The 22,592-nt window shown below is 40.8% G+C and overlaps 1 protein-coding gene across 20 annotated transcripts in view; it reads left to right on the forward strand.

Annotated features, from left to right (window-relative positions):
* The window catches only part of lrrc7 (leucine rich repeat containing 7), an 80,892-nt gene that overhangs the window by 52,672 nt on the left and 5,628 nt on the right, over positions 1-22,592 (forward strand). For 4 of the 20 annotated variants that reach the window (XM_074668962.1, XM_074668964.1, XM_074668959.1 and 1 more), the window contains 20 exons: positions 194-309; positions 574-643; positions 1,477-1,576; positions 2,660-2,784; positions 3,736-3,990; positions 5,162-5,284; positions 7,042-7,153; positions 9,450-9,663; positions 10,826-11,326; positions 11,518-11,742; positions 11,824-12,058; positions 12,211-12,561; positions 12,715-12,957; positions 13,970-14,182; positions 15,453-15,620; positions 16,340-16,459; positions 16,547-16,754; positions 16,879-17,141; positions 18,174-18,266; positions 22,216-22,290. In XM_074668962.1, the coding sequence (XP_074525063.1) occupies positions 194-309; positions 574-643; positions 1,477-1,576; positions 2,660-2,784; positions 3,736-3,990; positions 5,162-5,284; positions 7,042-7,153; positions 9,450-9,663; positions 10,826-11,326; positions 11,518-11,742; positions 11,824-12,058; positions 12,211-12,561; positions 12,715-12,957; positions 13,970-14,182; positions 15,453-15,620; positions 16,340-16,459; positions 16,547-16,754; positions 16,879-17,141; positions 18,174-18,266; positions 22,216-22,290 (3,810 nt within the window). The remainder of the gene's footprint in view (positions 1-193; positions 310-573; positions 644-1,476; positions 1,577-2,659; positions 2,785-3,735; positions 3,991-5,161; positions 5,285-7,041; positions 7,154-9,449; positions 9,664-10,825; positions 11,327-11,517; positions 11,743-11,823; positions 12,059-12,210; positions 12,562-12,714; positions 12,958-13,969; positions 14,183-15,452; positions 15,621-16,339; positions 16,460-16,546; positions 16,755-16,878; positions 17,142-18,173; positions 18,267-22,215; positions 22,291-22,592) is intronic. The other 16 variants (XM_074668970.1, XM_074668971.1, XM_074668969.1 and 13 more) reach the window with 8 other exon arrangements.

Here is a 22,592-nt window from a genome sequence, read left to right on the forward strand (position 1 = left end):
GCAGATTATTCTTTATTTAGAAGCACCTGAAGTGCCTCTAGCAGTCAATGCTAAACCAGTAAACAGAAGAGTTTGCCCTCCACACAGCACTTTGGTACTGTGTGTCTGAAGTTGCCTCTCCTGATGTAGATCTTTGTTAGTGCTGTGACTTTTATATGATGTGATCGGATGTTGGTGTGTTTGTGTGTTTCAGATCGGGAACTGTAAGAACGTGACAGTGATGTCTCTGCGCTCCAACAAACTGGAGTTTCTTCCTGATGAGATTGGACAGATGACCAAACTACGAGTGCTTAACCTCAGTGACAACAGGTATACACATACACACACACCAGTCACACAAGCACACACATACACAAACACAGGCACACACATACTTGCAGGTAAGATCTTTTTTCTGAATGGCCATCCTGCCTCTCTAGCTGCTCTCACGGCCCACAGTTGCCATGGGAATGGGTGAGTGTGTTGCCATGGTGACATGTTCTGCAGGCTGTACAGTGCGTGGGCAGACGTTTGAAACATCTCTCTCCTCTTCCTCCTCCCTCTCTCCTCTTTCTGTCTCCCTCTTTCTCGCAGGTTAAAGAATCTACCGTTTACCTTCACTAAGCTGAAGGACCTGGCAGCTCTCTGGCTCTCTGACAATCAGGTATCTCTCTGTCCTCCCACAGTTTTTGCACACACACACACACACACACACACACACACACACACACACACACACACACACACACACACACACACACACACACACACACACACACACACACAGAGCTGCTGTATGAATAAATACATGTTAATCAGTAAACTAAGCCATTAGTCAAAACAGGCTATTTATAGCTGAATTCCTCATCACTCTTACTTCTCCTGCGTCTTTTCTCTGTGTGGTTTCCTGAGACTGCCGTTTTCTTTTATCGTGACTCTTAATAGTTGGATGAAGTCTGACATTTGTTGCGTTATTGCAGTCATTTAAACTACTTGTCTTGTTTTAAAAGTGTTCTTTAAGATTCTTAAAGTTGAGTTTAATGTAATCAGAGGTTAATCAAACTGAACTGGAGACTAAATCTCCGCTCTGTTTTTGCTCATTTTAAATTCTAATGTAATTTATCAAGCAGCAGATTGCCCTTACAGTGACATTTAAAATGATCTCTACAACTTCAGTCATTCTATTTCTTGTGTTACAAAGTTTGACAAAATACAGAAGAGCGCATGAGCAACAAAATAAAAGTTTGATAGTTTGTGCAGTTTTCATTTATGTTTGCAATAACATTAAGGAATCCATGACATTGACACTTTAATATATATAATACTCTGTTTTATTTCAATCAGATGAGCATGTAGATCAAAGAGGCAAATTGTGAGACAAAGTGCTCTTGTAGCAATATTTGATTTGTAATAAAAATGTCAAGAGAATCTGTTTCTTAACTGTTTGAGGCCAAGTTTTATCTTACAAAACTGATTTAAAACTGTGTTTGTTTTCAGTCCAAGGCTCTAATTCCCCTGCAGACAGAAGCCCACCCTGAAACCAAACAGAAGGTTTTGACCAACTACATGTTTCCTCAGCAACCGCGACATGATGAGGGTACAGACTTTGTTTGTGTGTGTGTGTTTGAGTGTGTTTATTCATCTGTGTTTGTGTGTGTGCTCACAGCTTCAGGGCATTTAAAAAGGCTTCTTAAAGTTTGGTGTGTACATTTCTCGGTAACACTTAACTTGACACACCTCTGTATAACGCATTATAAGTGCATTTATAAAGCATTATAATGCCATTATAGCGCTGTATAACTACAGTTAGTTAAACACTCATAAATGATCATAATGCTTTATAACAATAATCATAACATACTATACAGCATTTTATCATCGCTTACAAGGTCAGGTATTATAATACATTATAACTGTTAGAAACTCACTGACAATGCCCACATACATAATGAATTATACTTACAGTTATGATATGCTAATAAACGTCTAGATCTATCAATAATAACACCGATAAATCTTAATAAGTCTTTATAAAAATGTGCTTAACACATTATAGAGCATTTTATAATGGCTTATAAGATCAAGTACTATAAACCTTTATGACACATGGTCCCTTGCTAACCGATTTTTGTTGCAAAGATCAAAGGGTATTGTGATTATCATAGTTGTTATGAATTAAAACTCATTCAAATGTCTTATAATCACTGATATAATGCATAATAATGTGATTATAAGTTACTCTAAATGCTCATTTGGTGCTTCAAGTAAAGTGATGAAACTGTTCAGGTATAGGCTAATGTAAAATAATACAAGCTGGTCAAAAGCCACTAGAAGTGGTTTTCTTGAAGAAAAATACACATCTTTTAATCTATGCAAGAACAACACTTTGCTAAACTTATTTTTTTATTATCAGACTTAGCATCAATAAAATTCTTTAGAATATCTTATAATCACTGCTATGATGCATTATACTCACTGGCATATTTTTTATGGGTGTTTATATTGATAGACATTGACCGACATTTTTATGATAGCGCTATAATGGCATTATAATGCTTTATAAGTGCACTTGTAATGCGTTATACAGAGGTGCTTCAAGTAACGTGTTACCAATGTGGGTTATGAAAGTGTTAAAGCTCACTCTTGTAGTACAGTTGTAACCCTTTTTTGTCACATGCAGATTATCAGTCGGACAGTGACAGCTTTAACCCTACTCTGTGGGAGGAGCAGAGACAGCAGAGGATGACTGTGGCCTTTGACTTTGAGGACAAGAAAGAAGAGGAAGACAACTCTGGGAAGGTTAAGGTCAGCTCTTCTTTCCCCTCTCTGTCTCTGTCTCTGTTTCTCTCTGTTTCTCTCTGTCTCTGTTTCTCTCTCCCTCTCTCTATCTCTCTGCTGAGAATAAGAGCAGAAACGGGTCATTTGAGGCAGCCAGGGCTTCTGCACAAGTTTTGCAAAGACAGCATTAACTGACCAGCCACTGGAGCAGATCCAACTCTTGAATGAGCCGGAAAACCTCCAGGTTGAATCATCAGTGCACACAGTGAGCACATTCACTGAAATCCATCTGTCTTATGAGATAAGTCAAAGGTATGAGACTGTGAAGACAACAGAGGGTAACGTTGTTATGTCTGAGAAGCTGGTGGCACTTACGAAACTGTGGTTGCATATTGTTTTTTGTTTTTTTTTTTACTACAGGTTAACAAACCACAGATTTATAGATTGCAGCTATTCTTCATTTTGCTGCCTCTCCTCATCCTCACCACAAATTATTGTCAGCTTATCGCGACTTTAGCCCATAGTGATTAATTCTTTATTTCCAGGGGCAGGTTCCTCAGCCTTGCTCATGGACTCATAGATACTTATGAACAGAAATAAACAAATCATCATGTTTAACAGAGGATACTTCACTGAGAGGTTCAATATCACTTTGGGAATTATTGCATTCTTAACATATACAGACAGGCAGACAAGAGACAGATGGATAATGACTATTTTTTATACATTTTTTAGTTTCACAAATGAGGGGTTACATACCAGAAAACCCACAAAATAAATAGTATTTCTAAATAATCTCTTAAAATGAAAATTAAAAAGGAAATAAATACCTGGGCAACCAATGTTTTGAGTGAGATGTGAGTAAGACAGACACACATTGATGTCACAGCACTGCGACTACAAGCTTGCTCACTGCATGTGTCCTTTATATGCATGTTTACACACACTCAATCCATATCCATCCATTGTTGTGTGAAGGTGGAGATTAACCTAAAGCGCTACCCAACACCCTATCCTGAGGACCTAAAGAACATGGTCAAGTCAGTGCAAAGCCTTGTGGGTAAAAGTGTACACGCCGGGCATGGGCACCAACTCCAGCACCAGCACCAACACCAACACCAGCACCAGCACCAGCTGAGCACAGGCACTGCCACCTCGGCAGGAACCAACATGGAACACACACACCTCAGCAAAGAACAGTACGAACCCCCATGGCCCCTGCCTCCTAAAGAGGTAGGAAACACACACTCACTCACTGCCACTAGCATGCTCACAGTCACACACAACCAGGATCGAGAGTCACTGCACAATCATTTCAGAGACAATGCAGTCTGTTCTTTAGTGATGTTTCATAAATCGGTAAGAAATGAGCCTTCATTTAGGATAATTAGCTGCTGTGAGTCATCATCACACGTCACAATCTCTAGCGGGGCAGCAGAGGGGACAAACATTAGCAAGCCAACCTTTAATTCAGTGTCCTACCTGTGCACCCCAAGAAAGCTTTGGGTTGTTGCAATAAATGTAAACAGATCTGAGTTAAAAAGATTAAAACGGTGGTGTCAAAAACACTCAACAAAAAATCAGTATCATTGTCTAAGAAGCGTACCAGTGGTCTCATTTGTTGCCACAGTATAGGAGTATATCTCCTCTAAAATGTCAGCTTCATCATGTTCAGTGTTATGGCTGTAGTCAGAAACTTTTCTAAGATATGTCATCATGTGACGGATCGATGAAGCGCAGATCAACTAGTGTAAAGGTGTTTCTCACATCAAAATTAGCTAATAATTTGCAATCACTGGCTCCTTTTAAATGCTTTACTTGCAACAGGAGTTATTTTGACTGATGTTAAGGCAGAGTTAAGCAGTTTTTTGTAAAAATCAAGATTTTGAGGAGTCAGGAGAGACCATGCTGCAGCTGCTAGCACTGGCTTGTTTCCAGATGCTTGGCAAATTTTGAGGATGAGATTTCCTCAGTGTATGGAGCATAAAATAATGATAATACATTAAATCACTTGAAAAACAAGTAGTGTACTGTTTTAATATAATGATAATCTATTGTTTCAAATTACTTTCAAAAGTAATTTTGTTGGTAAGTACTTAAGGCAACATATTAGAATTGGTGTCAGGAAGACAGAATGATACCAAAACATTTCTCAACAATGTTAACATGCTAAATAACTGCAACACATTTGCATGATTTATTCACTCATATTAATTCAGGCTTTTAACCAAAAAAACATTAGAAAATATAAACTTTAGAAAAAAAAGAGACTCAAACTACAAACTTTTCTCCCATTAACCAGGGGTAGGGTTAAAAGCTCATCCATTCATTCATCAAGGGGTAGAGACCTGTGATCGTTAATTTGTAGGACCGGCAGCACAAATAATGTGTGTGTGTCCTCCAGGTGACAGACAGAGAGATGCAGGACTTCTCTCAGGCTCAGCTAATGGATCAGGGATCAATGCATAACTCTGGCATCGACATTCCCAAGAGGAAAGACAAAGAGGACCTGACAGAGAGCTCTGAGGTTTGACTCATAGTGTGCCACACACACAATACTATCCACAGCACATTCAAAGGCTGCACACATTTGAATGATTTAAGCTTGGTGAAAAGCCAATTTAGATCTCATTCTTTCTATTCACATTTTTGTTTATTTATTTTTGTTTCTTTTGATCTTTTCCCCTAGTTTGGAAAAATGTGTGAGTTGTTACGATGATTAACTGTTAAGAAGGGTCACAAAGCTGGATATTTCTGAAGTTAGATCTTAAAATAGTCATTGGGTGTGTACATTTAAGGTCTGAGAGTTAAATTGTCACTGGTTTGGTTTGGTTCTATTAAATCAATTATGCTTTTGTCTTTATAAGTTAAACCCCCAGTGACTCCCACACATTCCAGCAGAGCTCTTTTGTTCATAAATATTTAAACACTGACTGCAGATTTCCATATGTCAACATGTTTAGTGTTTGACTTAACTATCTGCCTCATAAACCCTGTGCAAAGATGGTTATTTTAAAATATTCTGAAATCTAAATGATCTGCGCTCATGTTGAGCAGCCAATCTTCTTCTTGTCTCTGCTGTCACTTTGTGGGGCATTGATAGATCCATGGTACAAATCACAGGGGAGCTAAACTCAAAAAGACACAAGATCCCTTGAAGGCCTCACATGAGATGTTATGGGGGAGCTCTAAATGCAGTCTACTTTAAGGTTTACAGTATGTACATTAAGGTTCCTGAAATAAACAATAACAGATAAAATATGTCAATGTCAATGTTGTGTGTTGATTCGCTCATTATATTCCATTTTCTGAACATCTGTCTTCACTATTTCTATGTGTATTCCTGCTGTGGCTATTTAAGCGTGGCAGCTCTGCACTCAAATTACTATATTTAAGTAGCAACCTGAACTTCTCCTCAGCAGGGGACCATGGTATTCAAAAGGACTCAGGCTAACTTAATAAAAAAAAAAAAAAAAAAAAAAAAAAAACATTGTGTTTTTTATTCTGTATTTTTGCCTGACTAATGGCTGGTTAGAATTTTGAAACAAAGAACCCTGCCTGATAGGACAATCTGGATTTTCCAAACAAAGAAAATAGGAGCTATTGTTTCAGCACCATGGACAGCACTCTCTTGTTGTGTGCTGCCTGAGCAGATGACACTAAATTTGGTTTCGCAGTGCGTTTGCTTTTGTGGTTGTAAAATAGAATTTTTAATTCATTTTTTGTTTTATTTTTGTTGCAGGCCAAAGACAAAAATGAAACGTGTGGAAATTAAGGGACAGTGACAGTCAACAACAGAGTGACAGAAAGGGACAGAAGGAGAGAGAGAAGCTGTGAGCTGCAGACAGCTGTTTATTTTGCTCTGGTTAAAAACAAGTTACTTAATAGCTTTTTGTACAAGTAATGTGTTATTCTGGAAGAGGTTTTATGGGGTTTATTAGACCTTTTACCTTCCTGCGTGATTCTTTCATTGATGTTATAATGCCTATATGAAATGTTACTGTTTGTATCAACAACATTCAGAACGTTAAAATGTCAACTTCAAGGAAAAACTAATGGCCAAGATTTGTGTCGTCCTCTACTCTTACAGCTTTAGAAAACATTACTGACTGGACATGGAGCTTTTCATCACAGAGATGCTTATTTGGAGCGCTTATACCAATCCGTCACTTAAATCCTAACTGGATGTTCCTCACCTTGTTTTTTTCGCAGCCTAATACCCTTAAAGCTCCTAGCTGGGATGGTTCTATCCTGAAATGAACCTTCATTTTCCTCCTTCCACAGGACTCCATGGGCGGCTCTCCCAATGACATCCGTATCTCCGACATGAGGCCCACTTTGGTGGAGCCGCCGATGTACAAACCAAAGGTGGTACTGCTGGGAAAAGACAAGAAAGGTAAAACATGGAACTGTTGGCAAACGGACACATTAAATATTCTCATACATGAAGACAGATGAGCGCTCTTACTCTTCACACAGTAATTTAATGTGTCTGCTGTTGGAGCTTTGGGGCATGTTGTAATAGTGTCCACTAATTAATCATGGTGTTAAGCGGATTTAATTCAGCACAAAACAGAGAAAGGGAGGGGATACCAGTTAGCGTCTCCAGTGACTCAACTGTTCAGCTTTATTCTCGACCCTTTTTTACTTCTTCTGCCCTGAAGGCCTCAGTTTCGTAGACGCTAAACTAAAACTAGAGAAGTTTTTCTAATGAGTCCAAAGCTAATTTTACTGCCTTATCAAAAAAAAAAAGCTGTTTTGTTCTAAATAATTTAGCTCTCTAATCCTGTCTACTGGAAAAGGCTGTTGTTATCTCTTCTCCATAACAAACTGGAGCTCCATGTGATTCAGAGCTCGGAGTGTAATCGAGTCCTTTGTCGGATTAACACAAGATGACTTAAGCTCTAACAGCTTGTCATTCTTGTTGACTGTGACATTTTATCCAAAGGGCTTGAGCCAAAGGTAAGAGGAAGCTTCAATTGACTAGTTTTGTGAAGATCTTGCAAGACTTGCCTCATACCTGCTGGTTGGATTGTGATGTTTTTGTAGAATGTGTCATTTTCCCTTTCCTAAGGGATTTTAAGTGTTCTGAGTTTGTCCAATAAGAGCTATCACTTAAACAGCCCAGGATTTGTTTACGTGCAGCCCAAACATATAACAAAAGCACTGCAGGAACCTGGTTTAATATAAATATGGAGAGGTGAAGGGATAATACTAAGTAGTAACAAGGTAAACAGGCTTAAATGATGCAGTATTTTGGAGACAGACCGAAGTCCCAGAGTTAACAAGACGAAATGCCAATTAAAACTTGAAACATACGTTCACCTGAATTTCTACAGGATTTACATCACAGGAGCAAGAGCAAAACACAAACAAAAACAACCCGTATCTCAACAACACAAGAACACAGGCCAGGCACCTCCGGTATACTCTATTAAACGTCTGCACTAACAAACTATCACGAGACCTCAAAGAGAGTGCGGTATTACAACCTGCACAAGCGCTGTGCCTCATCGATGCCCACATTAATCAGCGTGAGACCTTAGTACGCATGTGCTAACCTGCAAAACGTTGTGATTTCAAGTAAACGGTCTCTGCCTCTCTCTCAGAGTCTCTGCCTCCGACGCACATTACAAGCATGAAGCTAGCGCGAAACGCTGTCCGTCCCCTCTGTTAGCCTCCCTCTTATTGACAAATCAGCAATTTCCACTGGCTATCAGTCAGTATTGTATTCAGAACTTTAAGAGCAAGTAAGGGTATGCAAGGTAATATTGCTTTTGGATGCTGACTGCCAAGGAGAGATCTTTTTCATACATGAGCTCAGAGTCAAGTCAAATCAAGTTCGTTTAAAAAGCTCATTTAAAAGTAGCAGAAGCTGACTTAACTGCTGTACAATTCACAAAAACATGATGTAAAGGAAGAAGATGTGCACAGGACTAACAACAGAGAAAAACAGAGTAAAAACAGAGAAACAGGCTGTCTGTTTCAGATGCTAACATTAAAATACATGTTGAAGAGAGACTTGGTACGGTCAACATGGAGTAGACTTTTTTGAGGATCGAAGGCTGTTTCTTATCCAATGGGCCTTCCCAGCGGAAGCTCAGTCACTTTTAAGTTCAAAATTGGATTGAAGGGCCGCAAAGTCCCATGTCAGAGGATCGAAGAGGCCTAAAGGTTGGAAAAGGGCTCAGGAGGTCAGTCCATTCCTGGTTTTAAAACAAACAACAAAACCTTAAAGTTAACCCAAAAGCAAATTGGACGCCAGGGGAAAAAAAAGTAAAGATAAGAGTATGTTCTTAAGCATCACCGACACAGTCTTCAGAAAGAATCAGTCCTTTTTACTAAAGTTTACTCATAGTTGTGCAGGTTTATCAGGGGTCTCTGGCTTTAATATATACTTTATGAGACTCACAGTGTTATATTCAGTATGCATTTTTTACTATAACAAGTCAAATATCTAGAGGCTTTAAAATAGGTCAAAGTGTGTAAAAGAAACCTGAACATGTTCTTGAATTAACAACAGAAGCAGACTTGAATAAAAGAAAAACACGAGGTGAGAACTCGAATCCAGGGGGATAAGATAAGACAGATTTCTTCCAGGTCTAACAAAGACACTTCAGTGTACGCTCAGAAAGAAGATAATGTGACATTTTAACTGAACAGAGCTTCCATGTCTCTGTGTCTCCATCCAGAGTCCACAGATGAGGAGGTGGATAAGCTCCACTGTCTGAACCACAGCGGCTCCTCGGCCACCTACTCCGACTACTCCCCCTCACAGGGCTCCTCGGGCTCCTCCAACCCGCCTGCCAACGCACATTCACACAATCTCTCTCACGCACACCAACACACACCCGCTCTGCCAGCCCCCAGCAAGGACCAGGCCCCTCAAACACACTGGACCAACAGGTACACAAACACACACACACACACACACACACACACACACACACACACACACACACATGCACGCCTGCTTCATGTTCAATTCCATCAACATCTCTCCCTCCAACAATCCATCATCTCTTCTTCTACTCTTTCCATTCTGACCCCCTCCTCAATCTCCATCATCTATCATCCATGCGTCCAATCTCTCCATCCGTCCTCTCCTCCCTCCATCTTTCTTTGCTCTCTCCATCAAGGTCAGAGACTCATCAGGATGCAGCAGACTTCTTCTCTTTAGGATTCTCTCTCTTCTTCTCCTCTTCATCAAAGCTGTCCACTCCAGGCATCAGTACTGTCTAGAGGATTTTTTGTGACACTAACATTAAAAAATGAAGCAAACAAAGAGATTTGGTCCTTTTACTGAAGTTCTTGCCCTTGTTACAGTGCACTTATGTTGAGGTTTGACAGATCTGGGATAAAAAAGTCAGCTTTAAAAGATTTAATGAAAAAGTGTTTTGAACCCATTTCAAGAATGGTGCAGCTATAAAAAAACAACAAACACTTCAGCTTAAACTTACTGTCATATTTATTTATGGAATTATATGTAAAACCTCTGAAATAGTTAAGATTCAAGTGCAGTGCTTGTTATGGTATTGAAGCCAAAATACTTCCGCACATAACTTTTTTATTTCACATTATTGATATTTGAGAGTGACCCAAATAGGCACAGATTGAACTCTTAACATTTAAGTTACTCTGTTTTTTCTAAGTATGACCTAAAATAAACTGTCAACTCTTTGTCCCTACTCTCCTCTGCAGGCTAAAACAAGCTATTATTTCTTAACATTAAAGTTGTTCTTTCACATGCCCTGCAGTGACTCTCTATATGCGTACCCCTGGCCTCTGTCTTTTAAGATCAGCTGACTCTAAGCAGTAATTATGGATTTTAAAGGCATTAATATTTTCTATTTAAGGCGGAACTCTTTTACATTAATTGTGACAAACATGGTTGTTGGCCACATTGATTTTTCCGACATCAGAAAGAGAGAAAATAAGAGTTATGCTGCTCTCAGTGCCCACTGGCTGGGATTAAATGCAGTATAAATGTAGAATAGCACAGTGTGATTAAGGTCATTTTCATATTTTCTTCAGCGTAATCTGTGTTTAATATTTTTTGTCTTTGTAGATTGGCTCAGTCGTTCCCTAAGCCTATTGACTCAAAGCCCCTGCTGTCTCAGAGGGAAACCCCTCCATCAGGAACCCTGCAGCAGCGCGGGGATCGACGCCCACTGAGCGAGCCTTTTGATTGGGCAGAAGCCCCTCACTATGATAACACAGGTTTTGATGCTGAGGAGTCTCCTCTGGATGGTCCATCCTCCAACACGAGTCAGGGAAACCCACCGCTGGGCTCCAAGCCCCGCAGCCAGTCCTCACACGGGCGCCGCCCCCTACTCAGGCAAGAGCGAATCGTGGGAGTGCCCCTGGAGCTGGATACTCAGACTCTCCCCTTCCACAGCAACCAACGCTCCACCCCAGACAATGATCAATCTGGACCTTCTTCTCAGAATCCTTGGCAGAATTGGACCAGAACCCCAAGCCCTCTGGAGGACAGGACAGCTTTTCCCTCTAAGCTTGACCTGACACCCACCTCCAGCCCCAACCCTGATCGCAAGGACATAGACTCAAGGTAGCTTAATGAAAGTCCAACAGCCCCGTAGTTAGCTCTGCATATCAGCGTGTGCAAAGATCTGCTACAGAGCTTTAAGTTGAGATCTTTTTTATCAATCTATTTTATTTGCAGGTTCTTTTGTATATATCTCTTATCTCAAACTGATTTCAAAAATATCTTTGACACAGTTGTGTTTTTTATGCCCTCAGTCTTGAACAAGGTGCTCGGCCTCTGCCAGGCAGCTGGTCGTACCACAACAACCAGAGTGATCAGAACCGGAAGGATCAGCTCACCGTCAGCGGGGGCAACAAGGTGACCGTGGTGATGAGTAAAAGCTCAGACCGCCTGTCCCCCATGATGAGGGAGACAAGATCTAAGTTTAAGAAGTCACAGAGCATCGATGAGATTGACATTGGCTCCTACAAGGTCTACAGGTGGGTTCTGTTGAGTTGTTTTTTTTTTTACAACAGGAAGTATTAAGTTTTATCTTCATTTTCTCACTGCTCTGTCTTCAGCATTCCCATGGACAGCTACAGCTCATCCATCGAGCAGCAGACAAGTTTGGACCGTCCAGAGTTGCCTGGTTCCATGGAGCAGACCAGCATGGCACGGTCTCAGTCTGCACCCATGTTGGACGATGAGCTGGGCTTTCCAGGACATGGAGGTGGGAACCATAACCAGATGGGACAGAACCAAAAACCTGCCGTTCCACAGAAGGCCTACCACTTTGACCACAACTACAACCCCCAGGTTAGCAACGGTTTAAACTACACTTTAAGATTTGAGATTTCATCTTTTTGTGTCCAATGGTTTTAATAAAAGATAAAACAAAATAAATAACTAATGACTAAAAAGTTAAATAAAATTTTTTGGATCCATTGGTTCCCATTATAACCAATCAGGTAACCATGGACCGCAGAGTCCCTCCCCCTTTTCCCAACACACCCGATTACGTCAACCACTCAACGAAGGCCTTGGAGTACATCACACAACCAGGGAAGACATTACCAAAGGAGCTGGTGAGCCCTCGGTATCGTGCGTATCCTCCACTGGAGATGTTTTCTTTCCCTCAATCACCCATCAATCAGGATGGTCCGCCCAACCAGCAGCAGGCACCAATCCCAGCACAGCGCTCCAGACCAGGGTTTCTGAGGCGAGCGGATTCATTAGTGAGCTCTACTGAGCTGGCGTCATTCCGCAGAGTCCATGAAGCCCAGCAGGAGGCAATGCAGGAGGCTCAGTACAGACAGCAGGTAGGAGAGCCTGTGTTAGCAGAACAATGTTATGTTTACTGGTGAACAGGGGAAGAACAGAAAAAGAAAGAAGTAAACAAGTTTTTGATATTTTTAGAGGACATCTTTTAGAAATCGTGTTGTTTGATGAAACTCTCCTCTCTCCTTCTCCAGGACCCTCCCCTCTACAGTCGAGCTCTCGTCTACTCCAGCCCCATGGACCACTCTGCCATCACCAACATGTCAGACAACCAGAGCCAGATGATGCACAATAAAAGAAATGGTCGCTACGATGATGATTATCCCACCTACCAGGAACAGAAGAAGCCCATGATTGGGTATCCAACCAAGAGTCTGACTCAGCGCCGCCCCCTGTCTGCTAGGAGCTACAGCACTGAGACCTATGGAGCATCTCAGGTAGACCATCTGTCAAATATACTGCAGGACCTAACTTGTTATAGCTTCACCGTCCCTTTAAACCTTATTTTTTATGTGATTGCTCTGTAATTTTCAGAAAGTAACATAAAAATAATTTTCAAGGTTTTCCAAGACCCAATATAAAACCTTAAATGTCTTTTCTGTCAGAGCAACTATCACCCTTAACCAAAATATTTAAGTGAGTAATCATTATTTCGAAAATGTGTGGTTGCTTTTTTCCTAAAATGGAAGCTTTGGCCAAGCAGATGGCTGTTTGTAATTATTTCTATTCATCCTTTCAGAACAATTCCCTGTGTCCAGGTCATTGTAGTAGGAGACTAAGCAGAGTAGTGCAGGTGTCCTTATTGCCAGATCCAAAGGCATTCCCACTACTATAAATAATCCTTGCAGCATTTTCTGGGTTTGCCCAGACTTTCCAAAAATAGTCGCAGAGAGGTGTCCAGGAGCATACTGATCAGATGAGCAGAACAACTTATCAGGCTCCTCTCGGCATGAAGAAGCAGTGCAAGGAGGGGAAGGAGCCAAGAAACAAATACTGAGTACTTATGACTGCACTCTTCAGCCAAGAAAGCAATTACTTTTTATACACAGTTTAAGTTTTCCTCTCATTATAGATCTCTCCACATACTCTTTTGGAACATCTTTAGCTGATACATGTTAATGTGCTCTGCTGGGTTAATAGGCTAGCTTACAGCGTTTTCTTTTTGCTATTGATTAAATAATATTTGCCTGAAAATATTGAAAGCTGGAAATAGATTGACAAGATTGGTTTCAGAATGCTGGACACGATCTCATGAAGAGCAGCTGCAAAGCAGATAAACAACAAAAGCAAGTGCAAATTTGAAGCTTATTCACAGCTGCTGGTCATTATAAAGAATTTGTTTCATGTACAGATTGTTTTTCAATTTTTAATTCGTTTGTGCAGCTTCAGTAAAGCACATCAAGTCTGACTTTTACTGTTGTTGAATTAAATTGTATTTTCTGTTTTCAGGCCCGTCCAGTATCAGCTCGTCCCACCATGGCCGCCCTGTTGGAAAAGATGCCCCCAGACTACACTCTAGCAACCTGCCCCGAGAAACCATCCGACGACACCATCAAAGTAAGACCTGTGGTGCCACAGAAACCTGAAGACATCACCTCCAGGATGCCAGCCGACTGGAGGCAACAGCTACTGAGGCACATAGAGGCCAAACGACTGGACAGGGTAAGTCGAGTCAATGCATCACACAAACACAATGAGGGAGCTGCACACACACAAACACACATGCTCGGTGCATTTGGAGGCCCTTCTGTATGTATTTGTGTAAGTCTGTGTTGTAAGGTTGACCAGATATGTGTCCGGCTGCATGCGTGTCCCATCCACACTGTCGCTCTGTCAGCCTGACCTATTGCACACTGAGAAAATCATAGGCCATAAGGTATCAATCATATAATTTTACTATTATATGTTATTTCAAGAAATCCCACTTTGTTATCCATAGATAATGAGGAAGAACAAGTTGAGATCTTGAGGAAACAGCAGGAAATGTCTCATCACAGAAAGACAGTTAGCCCAGCGTTTTTGTAATTTTAACAGTCAGGTCGGCAGAGGGTTTTGAGACAATTTCATTGTTTTCTCTCTCTTTCATTATGACTGAGCTTCATAGTTACCACACAGACATTAATCATGTGTTATTAAGTCTCAGGGAGAAAGTGATTTAATATTTCTATTTTCAGTCTTAAATGTTAAAACAATTCTTTGATCAGACCCGTTGTCTTAAAAAGCCTGCAAACTTAGACGGATTGTGTTTAGGATGGAGAGAAAACCAAACTCAACTGTCTTACTTATCACTCATCTACTATGTTAAATACAGGAATCTGATTGGTCAAAACTGCAAAGCCGCTGTTGTTGATTATTAATCGAAAATATTACAGCACTTCTAATTAATTGTTTATAATTTCATTTCTTCCTGTTGACAATGTGACAAGTGTTCCTTTTTTCTAGAGATTAAACCAGCAGCTAACCCTACGTCATCCTTCAAATGTCGTAATCACACTTAAGAAATGATCCTTGTTGCCCTGATCTGTCACAACTAAAGACAGAGCTGTGGGATGGCACAAACTGAAGTATTGCTACAGATATGTAGCTGCAGTGAAGTTTAACTCTGAATAAACCCAGCTTCAGATTGCAGTTATTGTTTGTTGGAGTATCAATACACATTAGCTCACGAATCATCTGAAAGCCTCCACACAAATGTTAGAGTGAGCCACTTGTTGCCTGTAAAGTTTTCTGTGTATTGACCGATCACGAGCTAACATTTCTCTGTGCTTTCAGCAACTCTGCACTGTTGTTGTTGTTGTTTTATCAGTGTTATTGTTGTTTGTTTATCTGTTTGTTTGTGGAGCTCACAGTGTGTTGTCACCACGCTGCTCCGCCCTCCCCCCCTCTCCCAGCACATTCACCCATGTCATGTGATGTTGTCTCCTCCAATCAGAGTGGTGTCCTAAAGCACAACACGCTCACGCTGGGCATGCTCTGTCAGGGCGTGGGTCACAGCCAGGGGCGCAGCAGCACTTTGAACTTTAACCTTTACAATAACACTAAGCATGAGCCTCCTGCTGGCCGCTGGCTGCCGCTACCTCCTCCTCCGTCTGCTAACGCTGTGAGTATCCCTCTGACAACAATGAACCCCTGCTACTGCCGTTTTTACTGCACACATAGGTAATTATAGAGGATAGCTGCCAGTGCTTTGCCAGCTGCAGGAACAATGAGCTGTTAACTATAGTTCTCTATGTAACTGGGAACCAGTGTCAGTTTGATTGTGTTAATGGGTTGATGTTTCTGTGATTTGAAGACAAAAACAGCTCAACTGAAACAATCATCCCAAAAGTCTTTGTTGTCCTCTGTTTGGGTTTACTTTCTAAAATACTAGTATTTCTAAAGATTGTTCTTTTTGGATCACAGACGCTTTTTGTGTCACTGGGTTAAAGTTTAAGGAGCAAAAAGTCAATATTCAGTGGTTCAAGAAAAATACTGGCTTTTTTTCCCAGATAACTGAGAATAAAGTCAGAAATAAAAATCAGAAGTCTGACAAATTGTCAGTTTTTTATTTCAATCTCAGAATTCTGAGTTCAGAGTCTAATTCATGGATGAAAGTCAAATGTTGGGTATTTTTCATTCAAAGAGGTCCAAGTCAGAATTCTGACTTTAATATCAAAATGACAACATATTTCTCCGATTTTGTGATCTTTATTCAAACTTAAACCACCATAGTCTCATGTGACATTAAAAAGCGTGTCTGATTCTCTGTCAAGCAGAGTCTGCTTCATGAGAAGTAGACGTTCATCTTCAGTTATTGCTATTTGTCTTTGTCTCCCTCAGACCCCTTCTCAGCAGGCTGCAATGCTGGATAATGACCAGGAGGGGGTGTCGGGGAGCAACCAGTGGGCTCCCTACTCCCTTGGCAGGAGGGACGTCCCACCAGATAACCTCATGAAGAAGGTACAAGCTTCTTGTCCAATCCCTGAACCTTCTCATGAATAACTAATCTAGCTACAAAGTCCTCAACATCCTGCTGTGTCTCCACAGGGTGGCCACCCCCACAACCCATCTCACCAATCACACAACACACACATGATCGTTACATCCTCTTCATCCTCCTCATCCACTACACCTCATCGTGTACAGCAGGGCTATGACGGGATGATGACCAAAGGGGTCCAGTACCAACCAGGGATGCCTCTGTCTGTGGTTCCTGCTGGAGTACCGGGACAATACCAGAGCAACATGGTTCAAGGTTACAGCTTTCAAAACTTGTTCAGACCTTAACACCTATAAAAAGTCATCTCATAGAATATAGAATCAAAATGAAGTTTTTATGCTGAATATTTGATTGTGTGTGTGTGTGTTTTCGTGTCCAGGTCATCCAGCTTCTGGACAGGGTTACCCCGGCTCTGGCCATCCCATGGCCCTGTCCCCATCAGGAAACCAGCCCCAGTACAACCCCCACTCCTCTCACTCCCCCCATCAGCCTGCCCTCCCTGCCACTAACCCCCAGTACCACAACCAGGGCATGGTCCACAGCAACCAGGTCATCATGACACACACCAACCCACGGCCTCAAAGCGCCCGCTGCCTGCTGCAAACTAAAGGGCAGAAGAGCACGGATGGTTATCAGGAGCAGGTATCCGTCTGTCTGTCCATTTTTCTGTTTGTTTGGCTCGCTATCTTGGAGGTCTTCTTAGAATTAGCTGGCTTTGTTTTTGTGGAAAGACCTATTTGGATACTTTAACTACAAAGGTGAACTGTTTGATGGGCTTCAGTTGTTAAAAAAAGAATAGGTTACTGTGGCAAAGAAAAGTGTCTTTGGCTGCGTAGCTTTGCCAAAAACTGTTGTTGAAATTAGGTGCTAACAGCTAGCAAAATTTGTAAATAAATTTGAGTATTTAAAGGACTTGATGATAAGTGACCAGCTGATAAAAAATGATGAAAAATGGATAAAATGCTGATTTTGTTGAGTTGAGTTATTTTCAAACCCGTTGGTATTATTTAAAGCTCTTTACAAGTGTTTAACAAATCAACTATAAGACATTAAAATGTTACCAATAAGACAGAGACAATAAATAGAAAAGGTGGAAGCTAGATAATTAAGTGTTGCACAAAACTGAATCAGCAACCGAGGAAGACAGAGGCATAAGAGGCTTTACCAGATCAGATTCTTGTAAGTAGATGAGAAGTGGACTTTGAGAGTTTCACAGCAGACCAGCAAGCTGTTAACAGTAACTGGGACATCTGTGTGTAATTTTAGCCACCTAGCAGCAACAGTTTGTGCAGTCTAGAAAAAGCCATGGAGGCGTAGATCTAAATCTGAGATATCTCACAGATGGAGATCACTGTACCAGCTTAGGTAGGAACATGAAGTCATTCACACCACCCGGATCAGCTGATCCCTTCAGAGATGGCTCTTTTTCTGTTTGAGAGAAAAACCCTGACGAGGACAGTTGAGGTTTGACCATAGCGTTCAGAAACTGGCGACCTCCAGTATAGCTGCCAAACTGCGTCACACATGGCATGAAAGCACTCCTCCACTGTTGTGCCTGTTGTCTATCTACCAGAGATGGTTCCGATCTTTGTATTTCACTTTCACTTGTCTTTCTTTTCTTTTCCGTTTGTTCTGTCTCTTCTCTGTTTCTGCCCCTCCTCTCTTTCTCTGTAGTTGAGTGTGAGAATAGAGAAGAACCCTGGTCTTGGTTTCAGTATCTCTGGTGGCATCAGTGGCCAGGGGAACCCCTTCAAACCCTCGGACATGGTACGACCCAACTTGGCCCTGCCAGCCTATCACAGCCCTACCCCAGCTTTACCTCAGAGTTGCCATGGAAACTGCTGCTCGTTACCGCAGTGTTTCGTGTATCTGTCTGTATGTCTGTGTGTCTTCAGGGCAGCAGTTGACGTGGTTAACTTTGGGTCTATGATTTCATACTACAGACCTTTGAGAAAACCTTTTTGATCATTGATCATTGAAGTTTTTTGGTCGTAAACTAAAAATCAAAGTTCTCAAAATACCTTTTTATAATCAACGAACCAGAGGGAAGACTCCAGAGAACAGATAAGAGTTTGGCAAACTTTAATTTTAGGGCTATAAAGTCCTCACTTTGAATCATTAGTAGTGTTACTCTGTGTTTTGGCAAATTTCACAGCCTTCTCATCACTGGATGTTAAAATGACGGCCACACTCCTAAATATCAGTCACAAAGAGATGCCAAACTCTTTTCTCCTTCAGATTTTGTGTTTCTGTCAGCGTGTGCCTCCACAGAGAGCCTGTTGGGGTTGTAGCTCCCTCAGGCCTCCTGCACATGGCAGCCTGTCCTAGAAACACGCTGCTATAGTCGGTCTAAAGAAGCCAGGCCGCTCACAGAGCTCTGATGGCTATTTTAGGAAGACTGCTTTGGTTCTGGGACACCGCAGGTTGATTTTTTAGTTGTTCAACACTTTGATCCAGGGATGGGAAGTATGGCAGATTTCACCGACTGTTATTTCAGATGTTGAGTAACTGACGAGACAGCTGCTCTAAAAATAGCGTGCCTTTCAAGAAGAGCGCTTTAAACATCCAGCCTTTGTGCAGCCCATGTGACAAATGATGAATTAATTGAAGATGTGGGTGTGAAGTGATAACAGAAAGTGTCAATTCATCATTTAACTTAAGTTTTATGTGGACAAGTAGTGACTCATTTGCTGACTCGTACAGTTATTTAATCATTCCCATCTCTGCTCGTGTCCATAAAGCTTCCATCAGCCGCAGTTTGTCCATTATTAATGCCATGTTACACGGGCAGGACATGGTGTGAACTGACAATGAGAAGCAGAGCTAAACACATTACATTAAAGATAAATTCATGTGGCTTGAAAAGAATCAAATAGGGCTTGATAGAGACTTACAGAGAATTAAAATATGCTGCTTATATTTTAGTATTCCTCCTCAAAGATAAATGTAATTTTAGGATTATCTTCTGAGTATCTGCACACATATTAATTTGTCACTGTATCATGGAGGTGTGTAAATGCTCTGAAGTGAAACGTGTGCCTAGATAAGTATGGTGTGATAAAAGGATCAGTTATTATCTGTCACCACCGATCTCTTTCAATCTCTTTGTTAGCTCCATGCGTATGAGGCGTCTCGTTGAAGCAGCTGAAGTTTCTTTCCTGTTATCTTTCCCATGGTTGTCAGCTCTGGGCTGATTTGTCAGCAGTTTTAGCTCAAGCAAATGCTTTTTAAATTCTTTTGAGCATACTTGATTAAACTCAGTTAGCCCAACCTTTTCTTTTCACATATTTCATATTTGTGACTTTTTAATGTCTAGCTTAAAAAACAGTTTCCTGTGTGAGTAAACGTAGGGGCAAACTGAAGGCTAAATGGAGGCAGAGTTTTAATAGTTAAAAAGGTCTGTGTATCAAAACAGCTTGAGTGATAAATTATACATCTGTGGGTTTGATCCCAGAGCAGACTGCAGCCACTGCTGTTAAAAAAGGCTGTGGCTCCCTCTTGTGGTCAGCATGTTTATTACGCTCATCATCAGATTCATCTATTCTATATCTATTAGAGAAGTCTTTAAAAGCATGTATTGTGAAGAAAAATCTGTGGGTTTCAAACAGTTATTTTCTTTGAAATATCTTCAACTATGTCTGTTTGAAATGGAAAGCTCATTATGCAGTTTCAAGTTCTAAAAAGTTAGTAGGTATTTTTGGGAGAAATTTTAAACAAACTTGAAAGAGACAGTTTTGTCTGAGATTTGTTGGACTTGAGTCTTTCAGTACAACAACACACAACAAAAAGAAGTACAGCTCTCTTGTTGTACTACATATGATCCTAAACCTGACAGGTTGTTAAAGTTTCATATTATTTGTAAATAATTTCAAAGCTATCTATTTTTACAAATGCATTATATTTTCCTTTAAAAGACAAGTAGCTGCTGTCTTTTAAAGAACATAGTTATTAATTTACATACATCATTACATTACATACATTTACGCACATCATTTCACTTGTCTCTGTGTTACGATCAGCATTAATCTTTGCTCAGCTGAGAGTTTCCAGACAGGGTTACCCCTACTTCACTGAATCCAGTCGAAGTTCAACACTCCCTCTTATCCTTTTTTAAACCTGCCAGAAGTCATTATCAGGATTCTAAAAGAAGAAACTGACAACGATCTAAGTTAGACTTGAAAGACTACCTGTGACTCTCAAAGCCAGCGGGTCGTGTTCACGTCTAGTTAATTAGGATTCAGCGAGAGAAGACGGTGACTCAGTTCCTGTATTGACAGAAGTGGGATCCCTGGCTTTGATGGATTAGCTTCTCATGCTGGTGTAAGAACAGAAGACGGGGTTGTAAGGAGCACAAGATGGATTTTTAGTCACATCTGAGTCATGAGAGTCTGAAAATCCAATTTTCTGCTCCTGGTGTTCTTAAATCTGCTGTCTTTGCACACTCAGCTGCAGTCGGTGGCAAACGATTATCAGCTGATTTCTTTAGAGAAAACTGTATTGGCTTTGTTGTCACCAAGCTGTCAAACCTCTCCCAAATATAACACTTTATGTCTAACACTACTAATATTGTCCTCACCTGTCAAACTGAATAATACCTACATGAAAATGACAAAAAAAACTTTAGATTTGCTGAAAACAATATTTAAATGAAAGGTTTTGCAGGGCGCTGCAGCTTTGAGTGCAAATGTACAACTATTGTGACTAACAATATTCAGCTTATAGACTCATTTGTAATGAACAGTGAGCTTTATACGTAACACGAGAGTGAGGATGAGGTTAGATTTTGATCAGACAGAAAGAAAATCACCAAAATTATCCGACCAACTGTAAATACAGTGAGTAAAATGCTGCTTACAGGAATTTGTCATTTCTGTGTATAAAACATTATGGCCACTTTTTACAGACCAAAAGTCCATTTAACAGCAGCATCATTTGATTTCATGTGCTTATAAAGCTCACTGTGAAAACACGTAAAACTGTCGCTGATCTACGACTCTGACACTCTGTCACCTTCTAACCTTTGATCCGTGTTTGTTCCTGCACTCACGCACTCACAGACTGTAGTATTTAGATGCCGCCGCACTCTCAATACTACATCACATTGTTTCTTGGCTAACCGGTGTCACTGAAGCTCATCGTCGTGTGTTCAACACGTCCACAACCTGTTGAACCACACCGAGCGGACACAGCTGCACCGTCCCTCACTGTGTTCAAAAACATCTTTCAGCTCCCGATGCAAAGATGTTGGTGTTTTTACAATCTCTGCCTTGGGTTATTGAGGGAAAAAAAAGAGGGGATGAATTATCTTCTGCCCTCCCTGCAACCTACTGCTTTCCCTAAAAGTCAGTACCCATCCCACGCCTATTCTTCTCCCCCTGTTCTTATACTCTAACTGCATATCTACTTTCTCTTTTACGTGTCTATTGTATGCAAAGTCCTTATCTGTATGAAAGGATATAAACCATTCAGGCATGTGAAATATATGTTTTGGGAAGAATGTCAGCTTCTGTAAATTTTTAAGTCCTTTAAGAAAAAAAAAATCTTTCAATTGCATGCCTCTAAATTGAAAACAAAGAGAATGCATTTGGTGAACTCCCGTATATATTTTGGCAGAAATGTGATTTTTTTTTTTAGCGGGGATGATATTGAGAAAGGCAAAGATTCTAAACCATCGTGTCCCTGTGTTGTCCTAACGGTGTATCATTTTGACTTATAGGGTATCTTTGTTACTAGGGTACAGCATGACGGGCCCGCCGCCTCCGCCCTGCAGCCAGGGGACAAGATACTGCAGGTAACGTCCTCTTACTCATCACCAATCAGGCCAGACAATAGTGCCATAACTGAGTGTTAATACCAGAGCATTTCTTCTGCCTCTGTGTGTCTACCTGTTGGTCCATTTATCAGGCATGACCCCCTGGCATTCCCTCATCTATCATTCCCAGAAACTTTAAAACCGTAGTCACAGGGGAAGTTTAGTAGCTGGAAACAAAGTTTTGTCTGTCTTGAAAGTATCCTGATAATTTTAACATTCAAGTTAGTTCAAAATGTATCCATCACTTCTTAAAACAATCAGAATCTGTATGAAAGAAGCTG

This window comes from Halichoeres trimaculatus, unplaced genomic scaffold (assembly GCF_033239565.1).
Source record: "Halichoeres trimaculatus isolate MK-OKI-2021-1 unplaced genomic scaffold, fHalTri1.1 fHalTri1_scaffold_4, whole genome shotgun sequence".
Classification (NCBI taxonomy): Eukaryota; Metazoa; Chordata; class Actinopteri; order Labriformes; family Labridae; genus Halichoeres; species Halichoeres trimaculatus.